At 46.4% G+C, this 15,705-nt stretch overlaps 1 protein-coding gene and 2 non-coding genes across 6 annotated transcripts in view; all 3 read right to left on the bottom strand.

Moving 5' to 3' along the window:
• Nucleotides 1-2,592: 2,592 nt before the first annotated feature.
• Trnag-gcc (transfer RNA glycine (anticodon GCC)) lies at nucleotides 2,593-2,663 on the bottom strand. The gene has a single exon. It is a non-coding gene; the product is annotated as a tRNA-Gly (tRNA).
• A 198-nt stretch (nucleotides 2,664-2,861) lies between these two features.
• Nucleotides 2,862-2,933, bottom strand: Trnaw-cca (transfer RNA tryptophan (anticodon CCA)). Its single transcript has one exon. It is a non-coding gene; the product is annotated as a tRNA-Trp (tRNA).
• A 5,615-nt stretch (nucleotides 2,934-8,548) lies between these two features.
• LOC135379055 (uncharacterized) overlaps nucleotides 8,549-15,705 on the bottom strand; it is a 32,882-nt gene continuing 25,725 nt past the window's right edge. For 2 of the 4 annotated variants that reach the window (XM_064612307.1, XM_064612310.1), the window contains 3 exons: nucleotides 14,351-14,398; nucleotides 13,326-13,482; nucleotides 8,549-8,828 (listed from right to left, as the gene is read on the bottom strand). In XM_064612307.1, coding sequence (XP_064468377.1) covers nucleotides 8,597-8,828; nucleotides 13,326-13,482; nucleotides 14,351-14,398 — 437 coding nt within the window. In that variant the 3' untranslated portion in view covers nucleotides 8,549-8,596. The remainder of the gene's footprint in view (nucleotides 8,829-13,325; nucleotides 13,483-14,350; nucleotides 14,399-15,705) is intronic. The other 2 variants (XM_064612308.1, XM_064612309.1) reach the window with 2 other exon arrangements.

Genomic DNA, 15,705 nt, shown 5'->3' with positions numbered 1-15,705 from the left:
AAAGGGGAGGAGGGAAGGAGCTGGATACCGTATCCCAGTATAGCTTCTTCTTCTTCACCTTGGACAGGTAGTCCCAGGAAAACTTCTCGCAGAAAAAGGTGATGCTTTTCTGAATCTCCCTGTAGAAGCCAAGCACCTTGGTGTTGGGCACGCCGCCTTTCGTGCTAACGATCCACTGCAGAAGATGGTGGGTTCCTAGGGTCTGAATAGCAGTTCGAAGCTGGGGTCTTGCTTCGTCTCGGAAATATATAAAGCGTAACACTTTTATTTTGATCTCAAGGTTGACGACACCGAGCCCTCCCGCTTGTAGTGGCCAGAAGATGTTGGTTCGCCGCATTCTTTCGAATTTGGACTGCCACAAGAATACGGCACATGTCCTTTCAAAGCGATGTGCTGTCGCTGCGTCAATGGGCGTTGCCTGGGCCGGGTACAAGATTACTGGGAAAAGCACCGTGTTGCATATGTAGCTCCGGCTTATCAGTGACAGTTTTCTGCCTTGGTACGGTTTTAGCTTCGCCTGAAGTGCGTTGATTTTTGGCTCCCATTTTGCAGTGTCGGCAGTTTCACAGTCTAGGCTTACTCCCAGGTACCTTCCAACTTCTGAGGTCCACTGTGTCTCGAGATATTGCGTAGGCTTCTCTTCCCAGTCTCCTATCCACGCTCCTTTCGATTTGTTAATGTTGAGGCGGGCTCCAGACGCATCACAGAAAGCTTCAATAATCGCAAGGGCGACCTTCACTTGTTCCTTACTTGAACAGATTACCGTGACGTCGTCCGCATACGCTACAAGTTTAACCTCTTGATAAGGCACCCTCAGCCCACTTATTAGGACGTTGTCAATTATCGCACGGCACAGCGGCTCCAGGTAGAGTGCGAACAAAATTGGTGACAGGGGACATCCTTGCCGCACTGACCTCGAAACTGAGAAGCGTGGACTCAGACAGCCGTTAACCACGAGCTGCGCCGAGATTTCCTTGTAACATATTTCCACCCATTCTACCATGTCCTCCCCGACTTCGATCCATCGCAGAAGGTCGAAAAGGAAGCCGTGGGATACCCTGTCGAAGGCCTGGTTCAGATCCGCTTGAAATACTGCTAGTGGAGGGCCAACTGTTTTTGCCACCTCGCATACTGTCCTTATCAGGTGAATATTACTTGAGATTTTCCTCCCTTTGATTCCATAGGTCTGATGGGTGCCAATGATTTTCCAGAGCACGCTGTCCAGTCGTCGTGCTAGTATCTTTGCTAGTATTTTATAATCACTGCAGAGGAGGCTTATTGGGCGGAAATCAGACACGGTTGGGACTCCCTTCTGCTTCATCTTCTTCGGAATGAGAACTGTGTTGCATTTCCTCATTGTCGGAGTCATCAGTCCACGATTTCTAATATCCTCAAAAACCACTTCTAGAACGGGAGACAAATCGTCCACAAAGGTTTTGTAGAAAGCTGAACCGAGGCCGTCGGGTCCAGGTGCCTTGTTCCTGGATAGTTTCTTGATTGCCGCCCGAATTTCTTGCTGAGTGATTCTTACACGGCCTTGTTGCCTGTCTTCGGGGTTCACCTTTGGCACTCCTTCGCAAATATCCGCGCATTTCGCACGTGTGTTTTCTTCCGCGCTGAAATGTTTTTTGTAGTGCTTGTAAAGCTCTTCCTCTACAGCCTCCGTCCCCTCCACGTCGGTGGCGTCACTTCGTATCCTTGATATGAATTTCTGTTCCTTTCTTTCTCTTTCCCGCACCAGGAAAACTTTCACCATGGTCTCGTCTCTCTCAATGGCTTCTACCCTGCTGCGCACTTGTGCGCCACGGTACCTCTCTCGCATAATTTCCAGTATCTTCTTCTTTATTCCTTTTATGTCTTGTGTGAAACACCCGGGTGTTTTCTCCTCTGCCGTAATTATGGTACTCAAGCTTCCCATTAGCACCTTCATCTCTTTCTTTTTTTCCGCTGCCATTTTCAGCCCGTACTCGATTGCACTGGCTCGTACTTCCTCTTTGAAACGTTCCCACGCTGGGGCGTCTATTCCTTCCTTATTAAGCTCCGCAAGCATCTTTTTTATCAGTGACACGAATGCTTCGTCGTTCAAAAAGCTCTCGTTCATCTTCCATGGGACCACCCCTTTTTGCTTCTGTGGCACCTTCGACGGCTTAAACTGCGCAATGACAAGTGCGTGATCAGTGAAAGCCACAGGCTTAACTTGGTATTCTGCTCTGCTAGGGCTCAACTCCCCCGAAACGTAAATCCGATCTAATCTGGCATGTGACGTGCCCTGCCAGTGCGTAAATGTGACCGGCAAATCGTCGTTGCCTGTTGAAACATCTTCTAAGTCATTTCCCACCAGTATATGTTTTAGTGCTGTTACACTGCTATCTTTGCTTTGCTTCTTATATGTGCAATCACGTTGGTGTTCCACGCAGTTAAAATCGCCGGCCACTATCACCTTGCTATCTGTACTCACGAAGTGCGCTAAGCTGCTTTCAAAACTATACGAATCACGTGGATGGCTCCCTCGAACATCTCTCTTCCGAATAGTGATATACTTGATGAGGCATACTGAGACATTGCGTGTTTTCCTTGCAAAATGGACAAATGTGCGTCGGCCGGGAATCGAACCCGGGCCACCCGCGTGGCAGTCGAGTATTCTACCACTGAACCACCGACGCCACATGATTTGAACACGCAACCTTCTGATCTGGAGTCAGACGCACTACCATTGCGCCATCGGGTCTGAAGGAAAAGATGGACTCCATTTCTAATGAATGCGTGAAACCTTACATTGAGACAGTCTCTAGGTCGCCAACATGAAGCGCCTCCTTTAATGTTTCGCATCACGTGCCGGAAAATGAGTGTTAAAAGAAACGTGACCCGAACGTGATTTGAACACGCAACCTTCTGATCTGGAGTCAGACGCGCTACCATTGCGCGATCGGGTCTGAAGGAAAAGATGGACTCCATTTCTAATGAATGCGTGAAACCTTACATTGGGACTGTCTCTACGTCACCAACATGAAGCGTCTGCTTTAATGTTTCGCATCACGTGCCTCAAAATGAGTTAATGAGTATTAATTATGAGTATTAATGAGTATTAATGATATTCCGCATAACGTATCTTCCCGCTTACGACGATTCGCTGACGATTGTGTTCTGTATCGCCATCTTCACTCCTTGTTAGACACTGGCATTCTACAGGAGGACCTCAGTGTCATTTCATCCTGGTGTACTGAATGGAAACTTCAGCTTAACGTAGGAAAATGCTGTTACGTGCCCTTCTCTCGTAGCACCCCCGTTCGATCAAACGTGTACCTCCTCTCCGGCACCCACATTATTATGGCTTCGTCATACAAGTACCTAGGAGTGACTCTTTCTTCTGACCTATCTTGGAATGAACACATTAAAAACATCACATGCTCCGCTAATTCAACCCTTGGCTTCATTAGGCGCAACCTGAGGTTATATCCTCCTTCTGTCCAACTGCAAGCGTACACCACCCTCGTGCGACGAAGCTGGAATATGCTGCTTCAATCTGGGATCCACACCAAACATACCTTTGTGACATGTTAGAAGCAGTTCAGAATACAGCCGCACGGTTTATTCTTAGCGATTACTATTTTCACTCTAGCGTCACATCACTCAAACGTTCTCACGACCTGGCACCACTTGCTTCGCGTCGTAAATTCTTCCGTCTTTGTCTTTTTCATAGGTTCATACATTCTGCACCATTGAGCAGCACCATACATATCACCTGCTTCACACATCTATCGGCGTCGAGATCACCCTATGAAAGTACAGCTGCATGTCGCCCACACCGTCATACTTCCTGGAATCTTTCTTCCCCCGCAGCAGCAAAATTGGAATGACGTTCCCAAAGCCTTGGCCATCATCGATAATACAGACACATTTCGAAATCATCTACGTACATTTATATTTATTTATGAGAATCATCAGAGAAACATCAGATTCTCCTGATGTTTGCTGTGCATCACTTCATTTTTTCTGTATGCCCAACTATGTGCCCTCATGTAATGCCCGCAAGGGCCCTTGAGGTATTATTAATAAATAAATATTAAATAAATAAATGAGTGTTAAAATAACGTGATCCGAACGTGATTTGAACACGCAACCGTCTGATCTGGAGTCACACGCGCTACCATTGCGCCAACGGGTCTTTTTTTTTCACCACCTGATAACGTTTATTTACAAACAATAAAATAAGCTATGACTGTACAGTGCTAATGAGTGATGAATGATGCACACCGCAACATCCAAATACACAGGATACAAAGGATACATGGTGCGCAACACACAGGTTACACAGGTCACACACAGCGAGTAATAATTTACATAGAAGGCAGCGATTCACACAGACGTTCTAACCACGGTGGTGCTTCCAAATGCTGCATGCAGCATAGCTTCAGCTGCGTTTTTTCTACTTTAAAATGCTGCATTGGAAAAAGCAATGGCTCTTCATTTCTGTCCGCCATACGCAGCTTCCACAAGCAATACATAGCTATCAACAGGGTAATATCATATAATATATGTATGTCGTCCCAGAAAAACTGTGCTTCAATAAAAATGGTGTCAACTGTTTCAGGGACCTTGCAAAACCTGCAGTTGGCAGACCATCGAACATACATGCCTTTTTGTTCCACCCATGCTTTCACAGGGAGCGTTGATGTATGAAGCTTCAGAAATAATGTATTGATATTCGGCTTTATGCGCCTGCGTTTGACCCTGTAGAAAACATCCGCTCCAACCCACTCAGACGGAATTTGCCTGTAAATTGGTACGGGAAACAAGGTATCTATCAAATGGGCTGCCAACATTTTCTTTGAAACCGAAAAGAGGTACTCTCGGGTAAACCTGACTTTCAGAATGTTGATGCTGTCAACGACCTCCCTGTAAAACCCTGTCAACTGCAAGCTTTGTCCGTAAAAGCCAACATATATATCAGGCATATAGTTAGTAGTCATGTAGTATAGTAGTCTTGACGGCGTCTAATATCGGGTGCACCGACTGCCTATAAATCTAAAGTATCATAATTAGCAGTTTTACAAATGTCCTGCAGACCTAAACCTCCATCCTTGACTTTCTTGAAAAGGTTTCCTGACGCATTCTTTGAAATGTTGAGCACCATATCGTGGTCAGCCGATGGCATGCATGTATTATTTTACGGGAACACTGGATTACTTGTAACATATATACCGTTTTCGCCACCAAAACACATTACAAACTGAAGCCCGCTGGCAGTTGACAGCTGACAGTTCCTTGCTTCTTCAGATGAATGCATGCTTTTTCATCTCATCGATTCTTCCTGACCACATTCTGTTCTCTGCTTTAGTGTAGTGGCACCCCCAGGTAGTACGGGTTTCGCGTCTGCCACTTGATATTGCAAAATATTTCTGGAGCTAAACCTGAAAGCCCACACCATACTCCTAAAGACTTCTCTTTGTTTACTTCAGCTCCAGAAGCTGCACAAAGCAAGTCGTCCTACTCCATTATTTTTCCGACACTTCTCTTATCTATCACCGAGAACGCCTCGTCATCTGCATACGCTACAAATTTAAATCAACTTAACTCAATACCCAGCTGAAAGCCATTAACGTCAAACTGACAGATTACGTGTCCACACAGTGGTTCTAGGTACAAATCGAAAAGTAAGAGAGATAAAGAGCAACCTTGCCGAACCGAAGCTCCAAGTCAATGAATCGGGGTCGCAATGATTCTCTTCACCACAAGGCTCGTTGCAACTAGCTTGTAGCACAGCCGGACGCGACTTACAAACCTATCTCCCATGTTAACATGACGCAGCAATGCGCACAGACTATAAGAAGCATTCGAAAGATTAAACTGTAGCATGGCCACGTGCGCACCCTCATATCTGCACTTGTCCAACACCGTGCGAACTATACAGGGTGTTCAAAATTAAGCTTTCACGAGCGCTACGCAAACCCAGCGATGACAGGAAACCGGATGATAACTTTACGCTACTTGTGTAAGAAAGAGGTGCTGCTAATTATGTAGCACCTGTTTCTTACTCAAGGAACAGAAAAATAGCACCAGTTTTCTTCTGTTCGCCTCTTTATAAAGTGCTAGTGAAAGCTTAATTTTGAACACCCTGTATGTATATTGGTTTGTACTCTTCTATTCTTCATGGCACACGTTTGATGTTCGCCTACTAGATGGGGCAACACAAATTGCAGACGTGCAGCAAGCACTTTAGCGTAAATTTTGTAGTCAAAATTGCAGAGGGTAAAAGCCCTATACTCAGTCACTTTCAGAGTGGACCCATCAGCTATTTTCTTCGGGATTAATGCAGTATGCGACCTGCGAAACTTAAGCGAAAAAGCGCCCTTTCCTCCGCTTCTCCATAAACATTAGAAAAACAGGGGTGAGCAGCTCTACATAGTTCTTGTAGAACTTTGCTCCCGAGCTATCCGGCCTGGGGGTGCACTTGAACGCTAACTCTTTGATTGCACACTGTACTTCTGTGGCCGCAGTGTCCGACCCTGACATTTCTTTCTCCTCGTCAGTTAGCTTTGGATGGTTGCAATGTACCTATTTACCATCAGATCTGTGGGAACTGAACGACTGCGCGACACCTTACGTTTAGACAGCATCTACATCGCCAACATGAAGCGCCTCCTTTTATGTTGCGCGCCATGTGCCGCAAAATGAGTGTTAAAACGAGTTCCTGGAAGTACTTCCCACTTTTTGGATGATGTGGAGAAGGTCTTCGGGTTCAAAGGGGGAATTGCGGTTACCAGCCCCTCCCAGACCAGACTTTTCGATTCCATGAAGATCCTTACTTTTGCGGCCTTCTTTCATTCTCACGCAGCCACAGTGCACATTTCACTCACCAGAAGTTAGGATTACAGTTGCGAATACCAGTAAACTTCGCACTCATTGCAGCAGGAATCACTTGCGACCCCGACCGTAAACTTTCGCATAACCATTGTTATCCTTAGTTAGCGCGCTCCATAGCCGCACAACCACGTTTCTGAGAGACGCACTTTTGCAGTATCCCCATGTATTCCTGCAGTTTCGAAATGTCTGTGGAATGTTGAAGACCTGGCTACGAACTACGTTTTGCATCGCGGGTAACATGTCAGCTGAAGCTTTGCACACGTGGTGCTTCGTGGCGACAGCTAGTCTGCCAGGTCCCTAGAGCAAAGGTGATGTTACGAGCATAGTTTTCACACTTGTAGTTCACCTTGTGTGTTCGCCTTTTGGCTCATGCGCTCGGTATCGCTGGACCTACTTGCCTTGCCTCATGTGGTGAAAACCAGTGGAACAGTGGACACAGTGCCACAGTGGACACGCCAGGCACGATGTCACAATACCTACGCGCGTCAATTCCGCTGTTTTAAAACTTAGATGGCAAACGCCCGGTTTCCCCAACGCCAGTTAACGTTCAACCGAGATGGCCAGTTGCTTAACCAGACTCTCTAACAAATGTTAGTTATTTTTGAACTTTCAGTTTCCATTTTCGGGGCATGGTTGAATATTCCAAATCTCGACGTCGCCATTCGTTCTGGTGTCATATACAGAAAATGTTTCTATATACACAGCAAAATTTACCTGTAATAATTATTTCATCAGCTCCATCAGGCAGAAAACATGATATAACGTCCTCCCAGTGTGTTGAGGTCAAACCATTTTTAAAATTTGCGAAACACAGAGGTGTGCACACACACACACAAAAAAAACTCATCGACCAAAGTCCACTGTTTGTTGAGCAAAACTATCAACGATCTTTTCATGTATCATTGCCACCCCCACAGCTCACGAACAAAATCATCATGTTGAAATGAGATGCTCCAAATCTCCATCTCCTCACACCCGCCGGAGGCTGGCTGTTTCCCCAGCACAATGGAAGACTGCGTGCCGCTCCTGAAGCCATGAAAGTCTCGCACGCTATTGATGTCTTCTGGCCAATCGCCCTCATTAGCTGTGTCGAAGTTAGGACTCAAGACTGGCGAACTTATTCATCACACACGATATGCTTTCACATTAAAAATGACTAAGGGGACAGCCTTGCATGAATTGAGATGAAGTCGCCCCCTTGGGTTTCATAACCTACATATCTACTAAATTACATCCCTCCCTACCTATTAAAACTAGTTTTTGTTAACTTTCCTGCAATCTGCCGTCCACATCTTATTCGCTGCGCGTAACATTTTATACTTCACGTGGGGGAACTTGGCCTCGAGAAGGGTGCGGTACCAACATTAGCCAACAAGGCTTACTTGAGCTTTTAGTAGAACTGTCTTCGTCCTCTTGCTTTTGAGGATGTGGAGTTTTGATATAATGAGTGATTCAGTGACAACTCCCCGTAGTGAAGCATAATTCAGCGATAAATTCAAGTTAAGGGACCGTTTATGTCAATTCAAATGTTGATCAACATTGGTGAAACCGGGCATTCGTCATGTACCAGCAGGCCCAACAACAGAAGATTCTACCCGTGAGGCACGAATAAATTAAGGCCACCCGGACGTTCACAATATCCGTTATGTGTTTTTCTCGGCCAATCAAACAGCGAGACAACCCATCAACTTACGAACCACGTTTATTACAATACGCTTTCACTTCCGGAAGCTCACTGGCGCAAGAAATGCAGGGAGAGTGTTGAGACGGCCAAGGAAAGTGTTACCCAGGAATTCACCATCCCTGAGGGATTGGCAGCAGACCAAAGTGGGCGACAGTCGGTAAGATACTTATAGAAGGAATCCTTGACGCGGTCGTAGACGTATGTTTCTGCATTCTTGTCCGTAGAACAGCCATTCTTTTTGGTGGCCTCGATGGAACAATCTTTGAATAGCTTCAGCTCACTGGAAAAGAATCGTGAAATCCCTGCGGCGATCACACTGTAATGCTTCTATTTGCGATATTGCTTGTTCAATTCCCATGCAGCGTGAACGCGGGTATTATGCGGGGAAATTTCCTTTTCGTATGTCGGTGCTGCGACACACAGCCCTATGTCAGCTAGAGTGTTATATTGATATTATTTTCCTATTCCTAATAGGCAGCATGGAATATAAAACACATCACGTCTTGCAGCCAGGTACAAGTATTCCATACAACCTAATGCTGAGAGTATCACAGGGATGCAGGCCAGCTGACGGGACAAATGTTTTTGTTGTGGATTTGTTCGATACGGGTACGAAAGCAGCATCGACGCCGCGCTCACAGCTGATTTTTGTGTCAGGCCGACATTCTGACAGCAACTCCTAACTGACCTTCCCTCCGGCCTTGAGGAAGTTGGTCACTTTCCCTTTGTCCCTATGTGGTCTAGCTCTTTAGCTGTGTTGGGACGTTGGGTGTGTGTCCCTTTTTGTCCTTTGTTCATTGGGGTTTCTCTCATCTGACTACTAAACCTAACATTCAAATAACCTTTTATGTAAAAACGTCAGAAGTTCGGTTTCGTGGCAAGGCCAAATTAATGATGCAAGAAAAGTATGGTGAATTGCTATATACGGTGTGCAATAAACAATGACATTCAGGTGTGCAAGGACAGTCCGGCGGATGACGCAACCTCTGGGTACGGCGGAGGCGTGCGAGAGAGAGACAAATATGCGGGTACGCGTACCCTTCCGGACAATCTATCTCGCGAACGCGTGATGCTAGGACGCCGACGGAGGTGCCGTTGGAGACCGCTTGAGAGGTTCTTTTGCCTCAATAACAAAAAAAAACTATTTTGTCAATTGAAACGTTAAAATTTTGCACCAACGTCGCCATCTATGAAACTAAAATATGATCAGAATCGAAGGAAACAGCAATGAGGAGAAAGGGCCGCTCGAGAGCCACCCCAAAAGCCCCCAAAATTCAGCAGTGAGAGATTGAGAAAGCAACGGAGACATTGGACTGCCGACACGCACAGAGAACCCTTAAGGGTGGTTCACACTGCTACGTTCGCGCTTACTGGCTACGGGTTGCGCTTACATAGAACCAGTCTCATTGCCGGCTACGTTCCTCCATCGTTCACATTACTACGTTTCGGCGCTCCGTTCCTCCAATGAGGAGCGGCCTCCTAGAGCGCCATCTTTCCGAAGAAAAATGAAATACAGCCACAGAGTAGCATGGCGTCCAGCGTCCAGCACCCCGGTGCCGGCTGCTTTGGAAGACAATCAGACATTCCTTGACGATGTTCTTAATTGTTAACTGTTAACGTTCTTAACTTAACGCCATCGTCGACAGTGCAACGTACAACTCGCTACTTCGGACAAATTCATTGAGTGAAGATATCACCTGACAGACCCACTGCTATGCTAATTGTCATCCATGAGTTTTCTTTTTTCGTGGCATCCCTGTAGTCGCTTCTTTTGCTATTGTATAGCCAGGGAAACTTCTCAACTTGGAGAATAAGAGCAAATGTTTGCGCCATCTTTGCAAGGAGACTGGCGAGACAAAACGCATGCGCGGCGTCCGAACTTTTCTGCCATTCTATTGGCCAGTGCGCTTAAGGATACGGAGCTAGCGGGAGAAAAGTTGAAATTGCCTCAACTCCTTGCGGAAACGATCTTGCGGGCGCCGTCTCTTCGTCGTCATGGCAACCCCCACCGTAAGCGCCCGTAACCCGTAGCCGCAAGCGTAAACGTGACAGTGTGAACCAGCCTTTACTCTCAACCAGCGGGCATAGCTTGGTGTTTCGGGCCTTTCAAACTCACGATCATCATCATGTGATAAGGCGTAAGTTCGGGCCCTGCTACCAACTCACGCGAAGGTCGGCATGGCGTATCAGTCCGATCATGCCGCATATTAGTGCACTCACCGGATAACATCGCACTCGTAAAGAGAGCAGGTGCGATGCCGTAATATACGGCATCGTTGGGCTCACTGGTACGCCATGACGACATTCGTCAAACGTCCTAACGTCAAGCGAGTGGGTGTGGTCTGCAGTTGGAGAGCTGACCCATCGCCGGGGCACTGTTTTCGAAAACTAATTGCGCCGCGGTGAAACAATTTCGGACAGAAATATTTTGTGGGAATGCTTTTCACATACTGCTTTAGAAGATTACAGCAGTTTTTGCATTGTTTGATGCCAGTTTAAAGTATATTGTGGTGTTGGTGTGGTTGGTGTGGTGATGATATTTGGCTTTAGTTGTCAGCTGGACTCTCGCCCTTTCTCCCTATCGAAATTGCTTGGTCCCTGGCCCAATCCAGTCCAGCAACGCTCTGCGCTCAAAGCTCTTCTGATATTTCTGGACATCATCGGACTTCGATCGTTATTGTGAAGGGGCTCGTTATTTTATTCCCCCCATTCCACCCAGCAATGGGGTAGAGTATCGCCTGTGGCGATGAAACTCCCCACTCTCCAAGGTCGAAAATAAAGTTGTTGTTGTTGTTGTTGGCTTTAGTTGTGATGTCTTATATCTCATACTTATCAGCGAAAAAAAATTACAGAGTAATATGAATTAGATATATGTTTTCTTTGTTTAGGAGCAAGGCTTCGGAGTTCAAATGCTATAAAACGGCATGACAGTAGCGAACCACGACGCTTTTCTGACGGTTGACTGCAGCTTAATCATTCCATGGCCGATAACAGCTAGCATGTTTCGTTCGTATTTTGGCCTCATTCATGCATGATATTTCGACATAATTTTTAGTTTCGATTTTCGGCTCACCAAGCAACCCACGTCGGCAAGTTTCCGACGGGCATAATTATGTTTTTTCGAGTACGTTCTTTAAGCACCAAAAGGTACCGTAGGGGACACGGTTGTATAAAATCTCCAGCCCGTGGCCCAACAGTCCCCTATCGAGAATGTCGCTCACGAAGGAACTATACCATTACGTCCTCCGACGGAAGGCCACGCAGCGCCACCTGTACGGAGAGCGTATCATCGCTTTCTCAGCGTCGTCTGCTAGGGAGGGCAGTTGAACGCGGCCTCCCTTCCGGGAGGGTATTGGTATGGTTCCTTTATGTGGCGATGAAAGATGAAAGGCACTGAAAAGGTTAGCCAGTACTAGGACTCGAACCCACATCTTCTGGATTACCGGTCCAGGGCTCTACCAATTGAGCTAAGCTAACATGCCTCCTCAGCGGCTTCCAGGGTGCGTCATCTGAAGGGACAAACCAGCTACTCTCTCTTAGTCATCCTCCTTTCATTCTTACATTTTTGCTCTCACACACATTCATACGACGGGATCGACGCAGGCGGCACCTGTTGAACATGAAAAAAACTGGCCGCCTGCGTCGATCCCGTCGTATGAATGTGTGTATGAGTGAGCAAAAATGTAAGAATGAAAGGAGGATGACAGATAGAGTAGCTGGTTTGTCCCTTAAGATGACGCACCCTTGCAGTTGCTGAGAAGGTGTGTTAGTTTAGCTCAATTGGTAGAGCCCTGGACCGGTAATCCAGAAGATGTGGGTTCGAGTCCTACAGCTGGCAAACCTTTTCAGTGACTTTCATTTTTCATCGTTAATTTCTTAGGCAATTTGAGGTTTTGTATGTATTTGTCCCTTCTATGTTGTTCCAGCCTCAGAACATCAGTTCTTTCACGTCTTTATGCGCGACATCGCCGTTAGGGGATCGCTCGGCCACGGACTGGAGATTTAAACAACCGTGTCCCCAACAGTACTTCGTGCATTCCAGGAATTACTCATCCATATCTGAAAAAAAAAATCGTAATCTGAAAGGTATGAAAATGCTCGGCGCGCTTTTGAAATGAAATTGCGTAGCACGAGTTCGACTGTTTAGCGAGTTTGGGCCTTGCAGAAATAAAACTTGCGAAATGTTCTCCCAAAAGGATTCTTTATTATGTGTGTTCCCGACGGCGCCAAGTAAAAAGCTTACCCGTCGGGCGGTGTCCCTCGAACGTTACCTGAGAAGTGAACTGTTTTCATTCTCTTCAACGTTTTTCGAATTTTAGAACCATGCCTATTAACCATTCGACCCAGGGTAATGACACGCATTGTTTTCATAGCATGATTGTTCAGATGAATGAATCGGTTGTGTTTTCTATCTGATAGAGTAGCAGATCTTCAAGGCCCTCTAGTCTCTTAGTATTGGTCCTCATAAACACGTGAGCTGTCTGTCGGTCAACCCAGACCTGGAATGCTGGTTCCTATTTATACTTACTGTACACAGGGCGAAGTGTCGCCTTTTTCTTTTACTTTAGTAGAGTATATCACCATCATGGTGTCTAACATCCTGTTCCAGCACGACACAAGCTGCACTAGGTCCACTGTGCGCAATTTGTGTGAAATGCAACCAAGTAATGCCCGAGTAGTGAAATCAAAAACACCACATACTGCCCTTCCCGAGAACACTTGTGGCATTTGCGTACGACGTCAACAAGACAAGAAGAAGACGACAAGAAGTACTTACGCGCATAGATGCTTGGGCTGTGAAATCCCTTTCTTCTTGATCTGGTCATATGCGGACTGCTGACACGTGTCCACGGCAGAACGGACTACCTCGAAATTGCACTTGTCACCAGGACCATTGCTACCATGTTCCACCGCGCTGGAAACTCCAGCAACTTCTGCATTACGCCAAAATGGTGGATAAGGATGTGCTTATGCAACTTAGCGTACACTTTGAGTAGTGCACTACTCAATCTTTGAAACTGCTACTACGTTTACTGGGTGTACCGCGGTACGTTATACCAAGCAATGTAAGCCCGCATTATCAAATAACCCTAAGTAACTAATTCCGTCGTTGCCAACGAACGAGAAAGCACATTACCACAACAGAGATGCACTTGGCAATACGCATGCACTGTTCCGAGGAAGACGCTTCCTCAAAGCACGGGCATTGCAAGGATTTCCCCTCAAACAGGCTGATTGTGTATTTTAATCAATTGCCTTTTAACAACAATTTAACATATGGAACACTGCTAGAGGTTTTTACCACTAATGTCACGCTCTGGTGTGGACCGCTACACTTTCGAACATTTGTGTAAAATGGAAAACACTGCTCCACACCTGTCACTCCTTGCCCCAGCTACCATGTCAAGTACCTTTTTGTACTTAATCTTCACTTTGCATATAGTTCACAGAATCGAATCTATGGCAACGGCAACTGACGCGAGGCGGGAGCAAAAGCAGCAGCCATCAACCGTCCATTGCATTGGATTTTCTAGCTGAAGATGTATGCATAATGCTCCATGCTCCATAATGCTAATGTTCCATAGCAGACCAATAACAAAGCGACAAGTAATTCACGAAAAAGCCAATCTGATATGCAGGTCAACCAGCCGAGGCAAAGCTCCATTCGAGGGATTTTTCCGTGCGTGGACCTTGCCTCGGCTCGTTTCCCTATACGCTAGAGGAAGAACAGACTCTGAATGTCTCCACAGTAGTATTTAAAGGGTATTGTATCATGCAATTTCAGTGCACTGCATCACTTACGCGTTCCATTGCCAGAGCCGTTGCCCTCTAGCTTCTGCCGTAGACCTGCTTGCCAGAGAGAAGACGGACCAATCAACGTCACGTGCACAGGTTGTTTACGTTACGCGTCAACTTAACCTGGTCAACCAAGCTGATCGGAACAGGAAATTGGCTTCAGTTCCATCATGAATTTTGACGCTTCCTTTTTTTCCGCTTGTCTCAACCAGTTATGTCAGAGATACTGATTTAGACCCCTGTTGGACAACGTTGGCGTTCCCTTCCCCTGACACATGGTGAACCCGGACGGACACAGTCTCGGTTCTTAGCTGTTGAGCACAACCAAATACTTCGGATGCGTCAACGGCTTGGCGCCATGGTAATGGTCTCGATCGCCGTAGGTGTCTCTCGGTTGGTTCATCGTTTTCGCATGAAAGCAATACGGCCTGCTTCTTCGTATGCCAGTTGACTTGTCCGCATCAACTAAGAATCAAACGTACACGTCTCGACTGATAGGCAGTTTCTGTGAACCGCCGCGGATCGATCGGTCGGTCCCTGCGACGTGCAGCGCCAATTGAACCGGTGGGAGCAAGGGCAGAGGCCGCTTGCCGAAAACGAAGTAAACCACTGCCATACATGTGATGCCATATTTCGTCGAGAGAGGCATAATTCTGTGATAATTTTTGCATTGCCTCGGAAGACTGCCTGCGTTCTGTCTTCAAATTTTGAAGAAAAGTGGAGGCACATATATCCTAACTCTTTCTTTCTCCGCTTCCCGAAAGCGCTTCCTGGCGAAGTTCCGACCGGTTCCTTGCCGCCCCCACATCCTGTTTCTTTCTTCCTTACTGTGTGGTCCCTTAGCTGATGCTAGTAACGCGTCCACTAAATTCATACGTAGTGTGGTAAAGGCAGTCGGGCAGATATTCTCGGGAATTAGTTGCAACCGTATAATAAAAATAGAGTAATACTGTAACGCCTCACAAGCCAAACATTTACATACATGTCTACAAGCATGACGCTATAAACACAAGATTACCATCATATACTGAAAGAAAATTCGCCCGTTCGACCGTATGAATTGAATTGAATGTCCGCGTGACTAAAATCATCCGCTTCTTGGGGCTAGCCAAGGACGCGCTTAACACAGCACTGGTGGTTTCGAATTCTACCAAGGGCTGTGCTGCGCTGTGTTTCTCGGCGAATGTCGGCGCAGTTCCACCAGAATTTCCCCAGAATCAGTGATGGGTCGTATCAAAGATGCATATATCTCCGATACTATATTTCGATATACATTTTGGGTACCGGTATTTGGTAATTAATAATTGGGGGTTTACGTCCGAGACAACTGAGATCATGAGCGGCGTCACAGCGGTCGGACT

The sequence above is a fragment of the Ornithodoros turicata genome, chromosome 1 (assembly GCF_037126465.1).
Source record: "Ornithodoros turicata isolate Travis chromosome 1, ASM3712646v1, whole genome shotgun sequence".
Lineage (NCBI taxonomy): Eukaryota > Metazoa > Arthropoda > Arachnida > Ixodida > Argasidae > Ornithodoros > Ornithodoros turicata.
This window is presented reverse-complemented; position numbering and strand designations above follow the sequence as displayed.